The 16,045-nt window shown below is 44.4% G+C and overlaps 1 protein-coding gene across 1 annotated transcript in view; it reads right to left on the reverse strand.

Moving 5' to 3' along the window:
- Window positions 1-3,713: 3,713 nt before the first annotated feature.
- Window positions 3,714-16,045, reverse strand: part of BFSP2 (beaded filament structural protein 2) — a 71,520-nt gene continuing 59,188 nt past the window's right edge. Inside the window, exons 5-7 of the mRNA XM_032143899.2 lie at window positions 11,555-11,686; window positions 5,959-6,179; window positions 3,714-3,952 (exon numbers count right to left, since the gene is read on the reverse strand). Of these exons, the coding sequence (XP_031999790.1) occupies window positions 3,949-3,952; window positions 5,959-6,179; window positions 11,555-11,686 (357 nt within the window). The 3' untranslated portion in view covers window positions 3,714-3,948. The remainder of the gene's footprint in view (window positions 3,953-5,958; window positions 6,180-11,554; window positions 11,687-16,045) is intronic.

A 16,045-nucleotide genomic window follows, 5' to 3' on the forward strand; every position in this document is an offset into this window, starting at 1 on the left:
TTCACTTCCTCAGGACAGTTTATTACCCTACGTGTTTCTCTTGCTTCTTTTCTTTTGGTTGCTGGTACTAAACAATGAGGGGCTGAACCTACCACTACTCTATTGATTTCCTGTCCCCTCTCCTTTTGTTTTCTTCTCAAAGCAACGACAACACCATTAATTATCATCCAGGGTGTTGGTGACAACTCATCTTAATCATCTTGTCAGGTTTGCCTTTGTCTTTTTAGTTTAAAGTTGTGAACCCCATTTATACATTTTTCCTGTCTAGGATGTCAGTAAGAACTTTAGCTGCAGATAAAAACAAAACAAAAACAAAGTATGCATGACTTGTCCAAAGAAATTTAGTAGTTTTTGCTCATCCATTTTGCAAAGCCCTTTCTTTAAGATGCAACATGGTTTTTTGTCCAATCCCAGAATTACACTGAAAACTGGACTCCCTGTGGTGCAAATTACCTTCCACTCTCAGGAAGGCAGGAGAAAATGGAATATTTCCTCTTGGGCATGATAGCGAAAATTCTGTCGACTCTGCAACACCGCATGTCTATGCTGGGATCTATTCCTGTTCCTGCTCAAACTTTTGTTCAAAATAACCAGTTGATATGATCCAATCAAACCAGTTACTTCAGCTGAGAAAACAGTTTGCTTTATTTCTTCACTAAACTAGCAGACTAATTTCTCAAACACTATGGTGCTTTTGCGTCAGGGGACTGAGTTTCCAATCAAGAATGGGTAAAGACACAGTCTGGGTCATCCTTTCCCCTTCTTGTGTACTGGGATGTCCCAACTGGAAGTGCTAGGCAAACCTTTATGAATTGCTTGATGTCAGATAACTATGTGTGGAATATGAAGTATGGAGTGCTTCTGTCTGATATTATTAGAGCTGCCAGATAATGTTTTAGCATAAGTATGTCTCATGCAACATGTGGGACATACTTATACTAAAAACCTATTCCTTTTTTTTATCTGAAATTTAAATTAAACTGGGCATTCTATATTTTTATTTCCTAAGTCTGGCAATCCCAGATAAGATTCTAGATTTATCTCCAAAGAAACAACCCATCCTTTTCTCAAAACAAGCAAGACAATGTAAGGGTTTATAAAATACTATCTATGGGGTGTGTGGAGACAGAGACAGGCATGGTGCTTGATGGCTCTTGCTAAATCAACTTGCTGAAAACCAAGTGAGGTCAGACTCAGATGTCTATTTTCATACCTTTGATGACAAAATGAATCTATGAAGGGGTTGTGAAAACTGTAACATGCTGCTCTGTGTGCTTTGCTTTACTTGTCCTTTGCATTGTTGATCCTCCAGTGAGCACACCTGCACTCACCAAGGCTGTAAACCCATGAGGGCAGAAACTGGGCCTTCTTTTTATTGGTATCCCCAAAATGCATCAAAATGTCGGGGCACCAGTACATGCTAAGAAGTGTTACAGATGATCATGAAGGTAAGATTTAAGGATCTTGATATAAAAGAATGTTGAATCTGAAAGCCAATGGATGCTCTAGCAATCCCATTGGGAGTTCACACAACCCTCCAGAAGCTTGGCCAGAGGCCAGTGGAGTTGCCTGGTGTGGAAATAGAGCTCGGTTTTGTTTCAGGAGGTGTCCATTGGGAGCCCTGCTCTGGTCTGCTCCAGAACAAATGCTCTGTCCTTGACACCAATACAAGCAGCAGCCTCCCCTGCCACCTGTCAGTGAACCACTGCCAAAGCGTAATTGTACTGGGATGTTGTGAGAGGAAGCCTGATTTAAACAAGGCCCTGGCAGAGTTGGGGGACCAGCAGTGCCTTCTCATACCTGTTAATGAAGGCTCATTAGAAACAGCGAGAGCCTGTGCTGGGAACTGGACGCACCAGTCTGCCACAGCGCTCCCTGCCAAAGGGTGATTAACTGAATGATTTACGGCAGCTGCTCTTTGAGATGACGGTGCGGAGGAGACCAAGCGTGTGCAGCCCTGCACAGCATGCTGTGTGGTGGAAACTCAGGAGTATGTGCAGATCCATTCTCCCCTCTTTCCAGTGGCCGAAATGACTTCCAGGTTCTAAAAACTGCATGGCCATTCAGTCATAGAAGTACCTCCTTTTGATGGCTGACCTTTTGGGGACTGTCACCTTGGAAGCCTCCAAGGTTAGGAATTTAGGTCTTGCCTGAGGGACCAAAAATTAATAGTAACAAGAAAGACAGAAAAGCAACAGACCTCAGTGTCTTGTGCATCCAACATAGCAAGGCCAGCCACCCACTTTGTTTTCTGGCAAGACTCTTGTACCCAGGCGGTTCAATTATGGGCAGCCCCATAGTGTGCAGCTATGGAGATGGATACTTTGCTAAAATGTAGTTTTAGGGTGTCTTGCCTATTTCCATGTCTCAAACAACAAACTGACCTATGTCAAGGGGCTACGCACATTGTAAATAGCGGTTCTGCTCATGTGATCTTTAATACAATTCTTTTGCTCTTGCAGGCCAAAAAGGAAAACCAGTTGTAGCAATTCCAACCAGGATACCATATATCTTGACTTTTTTTTTTTTGTGACAGTCTTGCTCTGTTGCCCAGGCTGGAGTGCAGTGGCACAATCTCGGCTCACTGCAACCTCCGCCTCCTAGGTTCAAGTGATTCTTCTGCCTCAGCCTCCTGAGTAGCTGGGACTACAGGCGCCCGCCACCAAGCCTGGCTAATTTCTGTATTTTTAGTAGAGATGGGCTTTCACCATATTGGCCAGGCTGGTCTCGAACTCCTGACCTTGTGATCTGCCCACCTTGGCCTCCCAAAGTGCTGGGATTACAGGCATGAGCCACCATGCCTGGCCACCTTGCTTCTCTTATAAGCAATCCTTAAGGATAAATAAATGTTCTTTTGTTTGTGCGGGCCTTGGCTATTTGGACCGTCAGGTATGGAGGTTTTCAAATGTACCCATGTTGGATACATCCCCCTGTCTGGATTAGCAGCTCACAAACACAAAGACTCAGCGTGGATATTTTGGTCTGTAATTCTGTGTGATAGGTAGACCAACAGAAGCTTGAGGGAGGAATGACAAAATTAAGATTGGGCTTTTTTTTTTTTTTTTTCCTTTCAGTTTTAGAGACACTGAGAACCTATGGTAGGACACAGGTGGTGGTTTCAATTTTAATCAGAAGGCAAGAGAGTCTTGCCTGGGTAGGTGGCAGATGCATGAACTATATTTGGCTGGCTTAGGCCCTGAGAGAACTGGAGAAAGGACCCTGGAAGAAAATTCTGAGGCTGTAAGTGGGGTGAGCAACCACAGTGTAATTAATCCCCCACTTAGATTGAATGGGTTTAGATTGGGCTTAGACTGGAGTTCCCTTTTAACTGATTGAGAGGTGCTCTGCCAATAGCAAGTGAAATGTGTGTGTCTGCACATGAATATGCATGCAGAGTATATTAAAGAGGTCTGAATACTCCATGATGCCTGTAATTATGAAACATGCGATAAAGCACCACACTAATCCCCTCCCGAGCAAGTGGTGTTTTTTGTCCCAGACTGCGTCAATCCTGCATGCCATGAGCACTGCTTTTGCCTCCACAGCACTTTTATGTTGACAAACCCAAGAGCAGGTGACCCTAGGGAGGCAGATGGCGTCACACTCAAGGGAATCCTTCCAGAAGCCTTCGAGCATAGCTCTGTGAGCAAAGGCCAGACAGATAAAGTGATCTCCATCTCGACCCTGTAGTGAGTTGAACAAGGTGGGCAAACTGGACGCTGCGCACAAAGCATTTATTTGAAGGAGGACAAGGGAGATTGCTCAAGCTACAGACTACTCAGATTAAAGCAGAAGGATCCTCTCCACTTCCAGGAAGCTTTTCAGCTCAAGCTGAATTAACCAGGGAATCCAGCAGGAACTGGAGCTCAGGAGAAAGCTCCTCAAGCAACTTCATGGGTCAGCTGGTGAGGAAGGGTGTTTTCTTCATGAAAAGAGGAAGTTTCTCCATCAGCTGAAAGGAAACACATAGAAGTTAGAAGCAATGGGTGAGGAAAATCGGTCATTCTATCACAATAGGATCATGAGAAAGAGGGCCGTCTCATGAAACAATCTGGCTTCTGGAACAAGATAGTTTTGGGTTTTAAATCATTACTCCGTGGTTATTTGCTGTGAGACCTCGGGCCATGACTTAAGCTCTCTGAGGCTTTGTTTCCTGTCTGTAAAACAGGGATCATGAGGTTGTCTTGGTAGGGTTTGGAGGATAAACGAAAATAATCAAGAGTCAGGTCTGCGTTGGCACTCTCTAAATGAATGTAGCACATAGATTGTTAAGAAGTAACTCAGCCTAACTCACTGCTCTTGCTGTTTGTTTAAACTGACTTTGTGTGTTTATTCAGATGCTCACAGGCATCTGAAAAAAAATACTTTGTTAGGAACATCTGGCTTTTATAATCAACAAAAATCAATTCAATAAAAGACAGTTGGAGAGGAGCTGGATGACATATTTTCCATTTTGAAAGCAGGGCGTGGTTAGGTTGCTTCCTTGAGGCTCTCCCGCCTTGTGAATAAAGAGAGGTTACACTGTTGGAGAGAGCAGGAGACCTGGGCTCCTGTCCCAGTGCTGTCTCCGCCTCCTATGTGATCATGTGCAAATCTTTTTCCATTCTGGGTCTTTGTGTTCTCTCTTGAATCAGGAGGGGTTGGATGACACAATCACTAAGCTGTCCCTATTCCTTATTCAACATATGTCAGAGAAGGGGCCTTGGAGGGAAATAAGAAGGCATAGAACTATGATACAAAATAAGGGCCTGGGTTTCTGGAAAGAGTTGGCAAGGAAGCTAAGGCCCAAGGCTGATGTATATGCCTCCGGAATCCTTATCTATTAAAAAAAGAATGAGTGCAAGTGTGTGTGTGTAATTATGGCAGACTAACTCAACTCCTATTCCCAACCCCTTGCCTGCCTCCACTATGGAGTCTGGAAAAGCTAAAGAGTTGCTTTCTCAGCCTCCCTTGCAGATGGGTATGGCTAGTATAAGCAGGTTCTGGTCAATGAGATATAAGGGACAGTCCACTGCAAGCCTCAAAATGTCTTTCCTTCACTGATTAAAGGAGAGGGTCACTCAAGAAAAAGCTTTTTTTTTTTTTTTTGCTGCTGCCTCTTCTCTCCCATTTCTGGCCAGGAATGAAGATGTGATGTTTGGATCTGTGGCTGGCATATGGTAACCATGGGGTGACAAAGATAAAGACAAAAAGCCAATGTTATCATAGTATGTTAAAGATGAAAAGAGCTTGAGTCCTTAATGAAATCTTTGAGCAGCCTAGATCACCTATTTCTGGGACTCTTAAATAAATGGTTTACACATCTTTGCTACTCAGAGTGTGATCTGTGGAACAGCAGTATAGTCATCACTTGGGAGCTTGTTAGAAAGGAAGACTCTCAGACCCCACCTCAGACGTACTGAAGCAGAATCTGCATTTAAGAAAGATGCCCAGCTGGGGTGTCACGGCTCACACCTGTAATCCCAGCTATTCTGGAGGCTTAGGTGAGAGGATCACTTGAGTGCAGGGATTTGAGTCGAGACTAGCCTGGGCAACATACCGAGACGAGACCCTGTATCCAAAAAAAAAAAGATGCCCAGGGTTTTGAATGCACATTAGTTTCAGGAGCACTGGTTTATAACCTCATTAATTAGGTTCTATTACAAGCAACTGAAACATTCCTAACACCTATTATGTACATCGTAGGTATACACATGTATGTGAATGTGTGTGTGTATATATACATACATAAATATGCATACATACAGAAAATGTATTAGTATGTGAATATATTATATATATATTATTTGCATGTGAATAGGAAAGGAAGAACACAGCTAGGCTGTGGGAATGGGTGCCTATGTGAGTGGAAGTCTGGGGTGATTTCTTCTTAAATACTTCTACAGTGTTTGGAAAATAATTATTTTTAAAGCCATGAATATGCATCTCTTGGATAATTGACGCGGAAGCGAGGCTTACCCGCTCTCCTCCCTGTCCAGCAGGGCGTGGTAGGACGCCACGTCCTTCTGCAGCTGGCACTTGCGGGCCAGCAGATGCGCGCGCTCCTGTTGCTGCTGCTCCGCCTCTGCGCGGATTTCGCTCAGCTCCGCCTCCAGCCGGCCGACCACAGCGCCCAGGTTCTGGAGCTCCATGTCATGCCAGTGCTTGGCATCGTGCAAGGTGTTCTCCAGGCCTCGTTTCTACAAAAGAGCGAACCTGGTCCAAACCCGAGGACGACAGGCCGGGCCCTTGAAGAGGGAGGTGTGCAGAGCAGTGGCAGGGGCTGGACTCTTCCCCTCGTGGCAGGGACCTTGCCAGTGGAGACTGACGGGGGTTATTCTTAGTGGCTCCGTGGGAAAAATAAGGAATCCCACTCAGGTCAGACTGTGGATTAGTCTGATTGAATGATCTTTTTGATGGGAGAGAAGGTGAGGGAGGCGAAAAAGAGAAGGAGAGAGGGAGGGAGAAAAGAAAGGGGGTGTGAGGAGAGAGAGGAGCGGGCAAGAGGGAGAGGGATAGAGAGAGACAAATGAGAGGCAGCTTGCAGGTGTTTCTTCAAAGAAATCTTGTTCTCTGGGGCTTTTTCTTCTGATTTCTTCACTCCCCAGGGGACCCCTTCTCCCTCTGCTGCTGAAACCCCATCCATCATTTGGCTAGAACACCATCTCCTCCAGCATTCTTTCCCAGATCATTGTCGTTAGAATGAATGTCTCTGGCCTTTATACACTCAGCATTTTCCCCTTTGGTGTTTTAGTAGCACATTTTTGCCCATCCCTTTTCCTCTGCCGTCCCTTCACTGTGGGCTTCCCAGTGCCCACCCTGAGCCCGCTTTTTTTCCGAGGGGTGCATCCTGGGTCTGTGTTGGTCTCCATCATACTCATGATTTGAACATACTCATGAGTGGTCTCCAGGCCACGTCCTGCGTTGGTAATTCCACCACCAATCTTTCCTTCAGTAGCTATGGACCTGCCACTGAACTTCTTACTGGAAATATATACTCAGACCTCACATCAAGCTGTCCAAAATGAAGCCACTGGCTGCCTCCTGAACCTGCTGGCTCCTCCTACTCTAAGCTTCAACTGGTGAACCCCTGTGAGCTGGAAACCGGGGAAAAATGTGTTCCTGCTTTCCTTCCTTCTCTTCCTTCCAAATGCAACCATCATGACCTCCTGTATATTATGAGTCCTTCTTCTTGTATCTCTTGAGAAGTTTTCACATTCTGCAGCTACCATGGCCTGGGATCAGAAGCTTGTCACCTCTCACCTGTGGTACCCTCAGTGGCCTCTTAGCTCATCTCCCCACCTCTAGTTCCTCCTCTTCCTGAGTTCCACACACAAATAGCCACAGTACTCTGTCCAAAGCCCAAACCTGGGCCTATATCTCCTCTGCTTAAACTCCACTGATGGCTCCCCAGGGCCCCTGATGTGATGCACACAGCTGGCCCAGTATGTTTCCATCTTTATCCCCACACTACAGCAGCGTCAACACTTCCAGTCTTGGAGTTTATTTGGTCTGTGTTCTTTCCTCCACCTGCACCATGCTCCTCCATTCCTTCCAGCATCCTCACCTCACTCACTCCTACTCATCCCCAAGTCCAAGCTCAGAGGTAACCTGCTCCAGGAAGCCTTCCTTGAAACTCCTCTGCCGCTACCATCACCAAGCTGGGCTAGGAGGCCCTCTGTATTTCCATGGCTCCCCAAGCTCATGCATGCTCTTGAACTTATCACAGTGGGCTAAGCTTGCTTATGGGCACATCTCTTCCACCAGATGGTGAGACTTGGAAGACACCAAGTCTCTGTAGTCCCGGGAAAACAAGTCAGGGCCTGGCACAGAATAGGTTCTTGGTATTTGTAGATTGCCCTGGATGATAGCACTTGTATTATGGTTACACTTATTGCACTATCTATGTCTCCCCATTAGACTGGAAACTTCTTTCTTCTCATCTTCCCATGCACCATGTCCTGAAAACTACAGAGCTAATCAATAAACCCCTTTTAAAAACTGTATCTGTGTTTAACATTTTCCAGTAGTTTTAACTATGGTTCACCTATACTTTAGCATCTGGCTTTTTAATATAACACACAAAAAACAAATATCTTTCTAAATTGGATTGAATTAAATTTTGATGAAACAAGGTTCTGTACTCTGCCCTCCAGGAGGAGACTTTTTACACCCTTATGACCACCGTGGATGAAATAGAAAATTCTGTCATGACACCATCTTGAATCATGACTGCTGTTAGCAGGGATCACCATATTACCTTATTTAAATCTTCTTAATTCCATAGGATTTGAGAATGTTGAGTCAGATTCTCATCTATCTGAGGCATATTTATAAGAGGCAAAATGTGATCACTAGAAAATAAATCTAGATCAGTATCTGATCTAGGGTTATTATTTAACTAATAGAATCTGAAAACCTTTCTATAGCAGTGAGGATGCAGAAATGGCCACCTTGACTTTGAGCATCATTTGTTCCAACCTCCCTGGGTTTTCTCTCTTTGTTTATACATGAAAGTACTTAACTTGTGACGAGTTGTTGTTGACACTGGGTTTGTAACATCTGTGATTTGGGAACATGCTTCACAGAATCACGGTTTGATCATCTGTCTATAGTTTTTTCTCCATCTTCTAGATGAGTTCTTCATGTGGCCTGAGGTTTTTACTTGGTGACTTAGGGCCCACTGCCAACAGGGCATTCATTGGAACCCCAGCCAAAGGTTATATGTGTCTTCCGTCTCACCCTTAAAGTCCAAATCCAGCTTCCCCACCTAAGTCCCTGACATTCTGGCAGAAAGAGAGGATGCCTGGTTCTTCCAGAGACACTTGAGCTTGAGTGACTATGATCAGGCTACTGTTGCAGGCAAGTACATTGGCTCCGTCAGCCACACAGACAGCACCAGCAAACAAGCTGAGATCACAGAAGCACACTTATTCTGCAGGTCTCTGGAGATTTGAAGGGACTTTCTGGGATTGCAAAATCCTCCAGAAAGTAAAATAGTGACCTTCTGTGACTTCTGGCCTTGAATTCCATTCCTGATTTGAGTTGACTGGACACAGAGTTCAGCAGGTCTCAAGCACCATTATTTGTGCCTAGCTTCCAATGCAAATAGTGCCTTATTGGCAAAGGGGGCTGAAAGTCTCGCCAGCTTGGCTGTCTGAAGCTTATATAAGCTGTGGGGGCCTTGTGTGTGCACAGATCGCTCTGACAGAATAACAGGAATGGCTGGATGAACTTCCTGTATCTGAAAACTGTATGAGAGTTCGTTACCTATTTTGTCCCAATCTGTGCTCCTCACCTTGGCTGCAAGGCCCCGTGACCAGAACGATAATCTATCAGAACCAGCAGGGAACAGAGACAGCCTGTTCTGGGCTATGGGCATAGACAGAATGGCACTACTCTGAAGTTTTCTGGTTGAGAGTGTAAATTATTTTTCCATTTTTTTTCCCAAGAGTTAGGACCGTGGGTTTAAGTGAGGTGACCAGGTGGCTGGTGATGCCAACTCGGAGTTACTGTGCTAGTAGCTATTATAGCAATTTTATATGATAATTAATAATAGATGGCATTTATTGACTGCTCACTAACTGCCTGGCACTGTGCTAAGGGCTTGACATACCTTATCAAATTAATCATCTCCATGACATTATGAGGTAAATTCTATTACGATCCTAAAGTGGCTCACACTTGCATTGGCAGCTACAACAATTATCTCCACTCCACAATCGCTTTCTCGATGTTAACTTGCCACTGTCTCATCAAGAAGTTGAATCTATTTCTCTCCCTGTTGAATCTAGGATAGTCTTGTGACTGCTTTAACCACTAGAATGTGGTATAAGTGGTGTTCAGAGACTTTCAAGCCCAGGTGTTAAGAGGCCTGGTAGCTTCTGTGCTCACTCAGGTGCTATATCAGAAGTTTGACTATGTCAGGCTGTCGTGATATGAGGAGGTCTAAGCTAGCTACACGGAGTGGTCACAGGGAGAGAGAAAAAGAGATGCACAATTAAGTCACCAGACAAGCTAAATGAAGAAGCCATTTTTGGGTATTCCAGCCCCAGCAGAGGCCACATGATACAGAGAAGAGTTATCCCTGCTGAATTCTGCCTAAATCACAGAATGAGAGAACAAGTGATTCACTGTTGTCTTAAGCTACTAAGACAGTAACTAGATATGATAGCCAAAATGCATGCTCACTTTACAAGTGAGAAAATGAAACTCTGCTCATTCACATAGCTAGTGAGTGAGTAGAGCACCCACCACGAAGTCTACCTCCTGACTCCCACAGCAGGGGTGCTCCCTCCCATCTGCCCCTCCCTCACATTTATATCAGCTCCTCCACTGAAGCCACATTAACTCTTTGGAGGCAGGGACCATATCTAATCAGTTTTATGTCCCCAAAGCACTTGGCACAGTTCCAGGAACATAGCAAGTTCTCAAAATAATGCTAATAGTCAGAAGAGCATGCTCATGTGCATCCACACATTGGATCCCCCTAGAAACACTGAGAAGTGGGCTGGACTGTGACTATCATACCCATTTTGCAGAAGAGGAAACTGTGGTTCAGGGATTTGCCTATTTACCCAAGGGATAAATGGAGGAGCTGAGCCCTTCTGACTCTATTACTCTTGATTTTCCTCCCCTCAGATCCTCAGATCCTTTTCTTATACATGCTTGCACAGACCTACATCCTACCATGCACCTCATTGACTCCAGGCCATCTCAGCTGCACAAGGATTACATGGACCAACCTTTGATTTGCACGAACAAAGCTGTAGTTGGAACAATGCAAATGACCTCCTGGAGGGGACATCTAAGAAAAGCTGTGTTGAATACCCAAATAGAACTTCAATCCATCCCAGAGATCAGAGGGTGGATTGCTTCATTATTAATACATTTTATTATTTTAATAATTATTTTAATCAATAATAATAATGAAAGAGACGTGCTTGCAAATCACAGTGAGTCTGAGAGCTTGCTAGATGTCTCAGGTTGGGTTCTTCAGAAGCAGAGCCTGAGTTAGGGATCCTGGAACTCGCGAATCATTAAGGAGTACTCTCAGGAAAAGGGGGAGTGAGGAAAGCAGGACAGGGCAGAGGAAGGCACTAAGCGACGATGTGGTCTCTGGAATCTGGCTACAGCCTGGTCCTATGGAGAGCTCTATAGCATGGAGCTAGCTCCCTGTTGAAGCAAGAGGGCTGGACTTTTAAAGCCCCCTCTTAGTCACTGGCTGAGGGTTGGAGGGCAGGGCCTAACCTCCTGGGCCAGGTGTCCTCAGTGTGGGTAAGGGCAGGTCTCTGGAGCAGTGGGGCAGCTGAAAAGGGGTGGCTGCGGATGTTAACATTCAACATTTACAGCAGCAGCCTGGTAAGAGATATTTCGGTGGGGCACTACAGTGTCTATTGCACCTGCTGTGATTCAGTATCTGATGATCCTTGGGAGTCAGAAGACATTTCAGGCCCCAAAACTCATATGCTGTGAGATGGGAATGCCCTGGAAACTATGATCCATAATACTGGAATTTGACAGTAGAGAGTTAAAATTAGTACAGGGATGCCAGGTCTTTCCTTGGCCCACTTACCAGGGCACGTAAGGATTCTGTCTCAGCCTGGAGGCTCTGGACTTGGCATGAAGTGTTGTGTAACTCCACCCTGAGGGCAGCTGCCAGCTTCTCCTCCTGGGTCTGCGACAGGTGGGCCACCTCCGCCTGTTGCTGTGGAGAATCAGGTCTCAGTATGAGCGGTGATGATCAGGAGCTGAGCCCATCCTTCCTTCCCAGCCTTTCTAATCACCACTCCACTGCCTCTAACCAGAGGAAATACAGCTGTCACGTAGAAACATCTTTTTTTTTTTTTTTTTTTTTTTTTTTTTTTTTTTTTTTTTTTTTTTTGAGATGAAGTCTCACTCTGTAGCCCAAGCTGGAGTGCAGTGGTGCGATCTCAGCTCACCACAACTTCCTCCTCCTGGGTTCAGGCGATTCTCCTGCCTCGAGTAGCTGGGTTTACAGGTGCCCACCACCACGCCCGGCTAATTTTTTTTTTTGATTTTTAGTAGAGACGGGGGTTTCACCATGTTGGCCAGGCTGGTCTTGAACTCCTGACCTCAGGTAATCCGCCCACCTCGGCCTCCCAAAGTGCTAGGATTACAGGCGTGAACCACCACACCTGGCTGGAAATGTCTTTTTTTTTAAACAGGTCCCTTCACCAACTTGTATACAAAAATGTATTTATTTTGAACATACGAAGCCTGCAAATGAAATACAATTCAAAAGATTTCCTACAGACTATATAGAAAGTCTCATTTTCTCCTGTGTCCTAATTATCCAGTTCTCTTGTTTCTAGTTTCTTATTCCTGTTTCCAGAAATAGTTTATATATTTATAAATAAATATGTATTGCCCCCCCCCCCGCTTTGGTACTTAATGTATCTTAGAAATTATTCTATGTCAGTATATATTAGGTTGGTGCAAAAGTGATTGCAGTTTTCACCACTACTTTCAATGGCAGAGACAGCAATTAATTTTGCACCAACCTAATAGAAATTGAGTACATTCTTTTTAGCGGCTGCACAGTGTTGTCTTGTTTGGAAGGGCTGCAATGTATTTAGAAGTCTCTGCTGGTTCACACTCAGATTGTTTCTAGTCTTTCTTTCCCTATTACAAACAATGGTGCAAAGAAAAAGCTTTGATCCCTTATTTTTCATACAAGAGCATGTCTTTGAGAAAGTAGTTCTTGTAGTAGAACTGCTGATTAGAAAGGGTATATATTTTTAATTTTGGTGAATAGTGGCAAATTTCCCTTTGGAAAACTTGAAATCCGTTTCAGCATTGTAAGACAGTGCCAGTTGTCCCATACCGCCCTCAAACAAGGAGTTATCCAACTTGATCTCTGTCAATCTGATAGTCCCTGTTTCCTTGTGAAAACCATGTGTCTAGCCACAACTGTGACCCAGACAAAGGGAAGCTCTGTGTTTTTAACTTCTCCCCAGAGCAAGATGGACAGAGTCTGATCCCTCTCCATATATTCAGGGGAGCAGGTCACTGTTACTCCTCTTTTCTGGGGAAAAGATGAAAAATGAGAGATCATCCCCATTGTCTTCGATGCAGTCTGATGGAACGTCTCCTAGCCAAGAACGTAGGAGGGAAAAAACTCTACTTTCCTAGGTTACGGTTTTCTGGAATTACCATTTTTACCACATGTGAATATTTATTTACAGAACAGTCCAAAGACAGTCCAATCCAATGGACTGGCTAGAAACCCCAAGTCAAGGCTGGGTGCAGTGGCTCACGCCTGTAATCCCAGCACTTTGGGAGGCCGAGGTAGGTGGATCACCTGAGGTCAGGAGTTCAAGACCGGACTGACCAATATGGTGAAAACCTGTCTCTACTAAAAATACAAAAACTAGCCAGGCATGGTGGTAGCGTGAGCCTGTAGTCCCAGCTACTCGGGAGGCTGAGACAGAGAATTCTTGATCCCAGTAGGCGGAGGTTGCAGTGAGCCAAGATGGCACCAGTGCACTCCAGCCTGGGTGACAGTGAGACTCCGTCTCAAAAAAAAAAAAGAAAAAAAAAAAGAAACCCCAAGTCAAGAGGCTCATAGCTCAGAAGTAGCATCTCCAATTCTTACTGTTTGGTCTTTACAGAGCCCAAAGAATGATCATTAAAGGCTTTGAAGCTGCTGAAGGAGAACAGAAGCCTTGGACCCAGCTCTGACTGGTTAGCCAACAGCTTGTGTCCCTAAGCCATCATTCAAGCCTCTCAGAGTCTCAGTTTCTGCCCATGGAACACAGACCACAATGAATGGAGAATGATACTCATAATCATATAATGACTCCCTCCTGCGGTCACTGTGAGGCTTCCAGCAGATTAAGCATGCTGAAGCCTTTAGAATCTTAAAAGCATGAAAACACTGGCTGTATATATTTTCCAAATGTAAAAAGTAATAGTGGCCAACAAATAACTTTTGTTATTTAATAGTTAAATAACAAAGTGGTAATAGTTAACTGCTACTACGAAGAGTTAAATATTTAGTAACAGTTAAATAGTAATAGTTAAATACTACTAATAATAACAAATATGTATTAGGCACTTATTCTGTGCCAAGCATATTGTTAACAGTTTTAATCGATTATCTAATTTAATCTTTACAACCCTACAAAGGAGATGTCATTATTATCCTCATAGGAAACTGAGGCACAGGGAGATTGAGTTATTTGCTCAAGATTATATGGCCAATAAGAGACAGAAAAAGGATTCCAGCCCAGCAGCAGACCCAGAGATGTGCTCTCAACCAGTATTTAATGCTGTCATCTCCACCAGTCTACCAATTTAAGATCCCTAAAATTGGAGGTATCTTCCCCAAACTCAGGTGGATCATTTTGAAGTATACTCCTTATCTTCCAAGTTCTTATGATCAGTACCCCAGTTTTTCTCCCCTCTTTGGGGTTGGGGTCCTGGCCAGATGGGCTGTGTAGGTAGGTGGGAGGCAGGAGGTGGGGCATCCTGGAAGGCAAATAGAGTCAGACAATGGAGCTACAGAGGGTGGCAGGGAGCAGTAGTGAGCTAGAACTGGCTCCTAACAGCTCACGGGAGCTGATTTTTAAATTTTCAGGAATGTTGTAAATTGACTGCTAAACACAGCCATCATTAGAAATTAAATTATATTATTACTGGTAACTGTAACAGAGGTAGCTAATAGGTAGCCAGTCAGACATGAACAGGGCGGGAGAGGCACCCCCACAACCAACTGAGAATGTCAGATGACCATCAGGTGATGGTCAGGTGGTTGTTAACAGTCTCTCTAAAATAATAACTTGTCACAGCTGGCAGGGAAAAGCAGTCTCCCTAAAGATAGAAAAAACCTGAAACTGGTGATCAGCAACTTCCTGATAAGATCTCAGGAGCTGGGCAAGTGAGCTCAAGCATGCACACTAAGAGGCAAAATGGCAGAGTTAAACTGGTGTATGACCTCCTAGGGGCATTTAGATGGTAAGAGAAGAATGCCTCAAATGAGCATGTGTACAACTCCAGTAAACACACTGCGCATGCTCCCCTCCAAAGTGCTAGCAGGCCATCACACATGCGGACACCCCGCCCCAAGGGAGGAATCAGCGGAGAAGGGACGAAAGATCTCAGAAGCATGCCAACGTATAAATCCCCAAGTCGAAAGGTCAAACTGTGCACTTGTCTTTCAAGTTGCCTGCTTGGCCCTCTTCCAAGTGTATTTCCTTCCTTTTGTTTCTGCTCTAGAGTTTTTTGTTTTGTTTTGAGATGAATTCTTGCTCTTGTCCCCCAGGCTGGAGTGCGATGGCGCGATCTCAGCTCACCACAACCTCTGCCTCCCAGGTTCAAGCGATTCTCCTGCCTCAGCCTCCCGAGTAGCTGGGATTACAGGCACCTGACACCATGCCCGGCTAATTTTTGTATTTTTAGTAGAGATGGGATTTCTCCATGTTGGCCAGGCTGGTCTCGAACTCCTGACCTCAGTTGATCCGCCAGCTTCAGCTTCCCAAAGTGCTGGGATTACAGGCGTGAGCCACTGTGCCCGGTCTCTGCTCTAGAGTTTTTAAATAAACTTTCACTCCTGTTCTAAAACTTGCCTCAGTCTCTTCTTCTGCTTTATGCCCTTCAGTCGAATTCTTTCTTCTGAGGAGGCAAGAATTGAGGTTGCTTCAGACCCCCTACAGATTTGCCACCAGTAACAAATGACATGAGTGACTTTTTGCTTAATCAGAAATTAGTAATCAAGCATTTTTGGTAGTCTGATTTTGTGATACTATTGTTGATGATAGAATTATAAAAAATGGTTGGTGAATTTTCCAAGAAATAGCAAGTCATGCTGAAGTTATAGGTGTAATTGAAATAGCAAAGTATTTTGTCTTAAAATTTGTGTTATTTCTAAAATTATATATAAAAAAATCAATGGAAATTGTTACATTACCCTTAAGCAGTATTGTGAATTTGATTGGCACATATATACATATACATACATTTCACCCAGAAAGCAGTTGTGAAACATTTACCATCACTCCATGGGGAAGAGCCAGGGAAGGAACGGAGGCAAGTTGCAAAGCCT

Source organism: Hylobates moloch, unplaced genomic scaffold (assembly GCF_009828535.3).
Source record: "Hylobates moloch isolate HMO894 unplaced genomic scaffold, HMol_V3 SCAFFOLD_22, whole genome shotgun sequence".
NCBI classification, from domain to species: Eukaryota; Metazoa; Chordata; class Mammalia; order Primates; family Hylobatidae; genus Hylobates; species Hylobates moloch.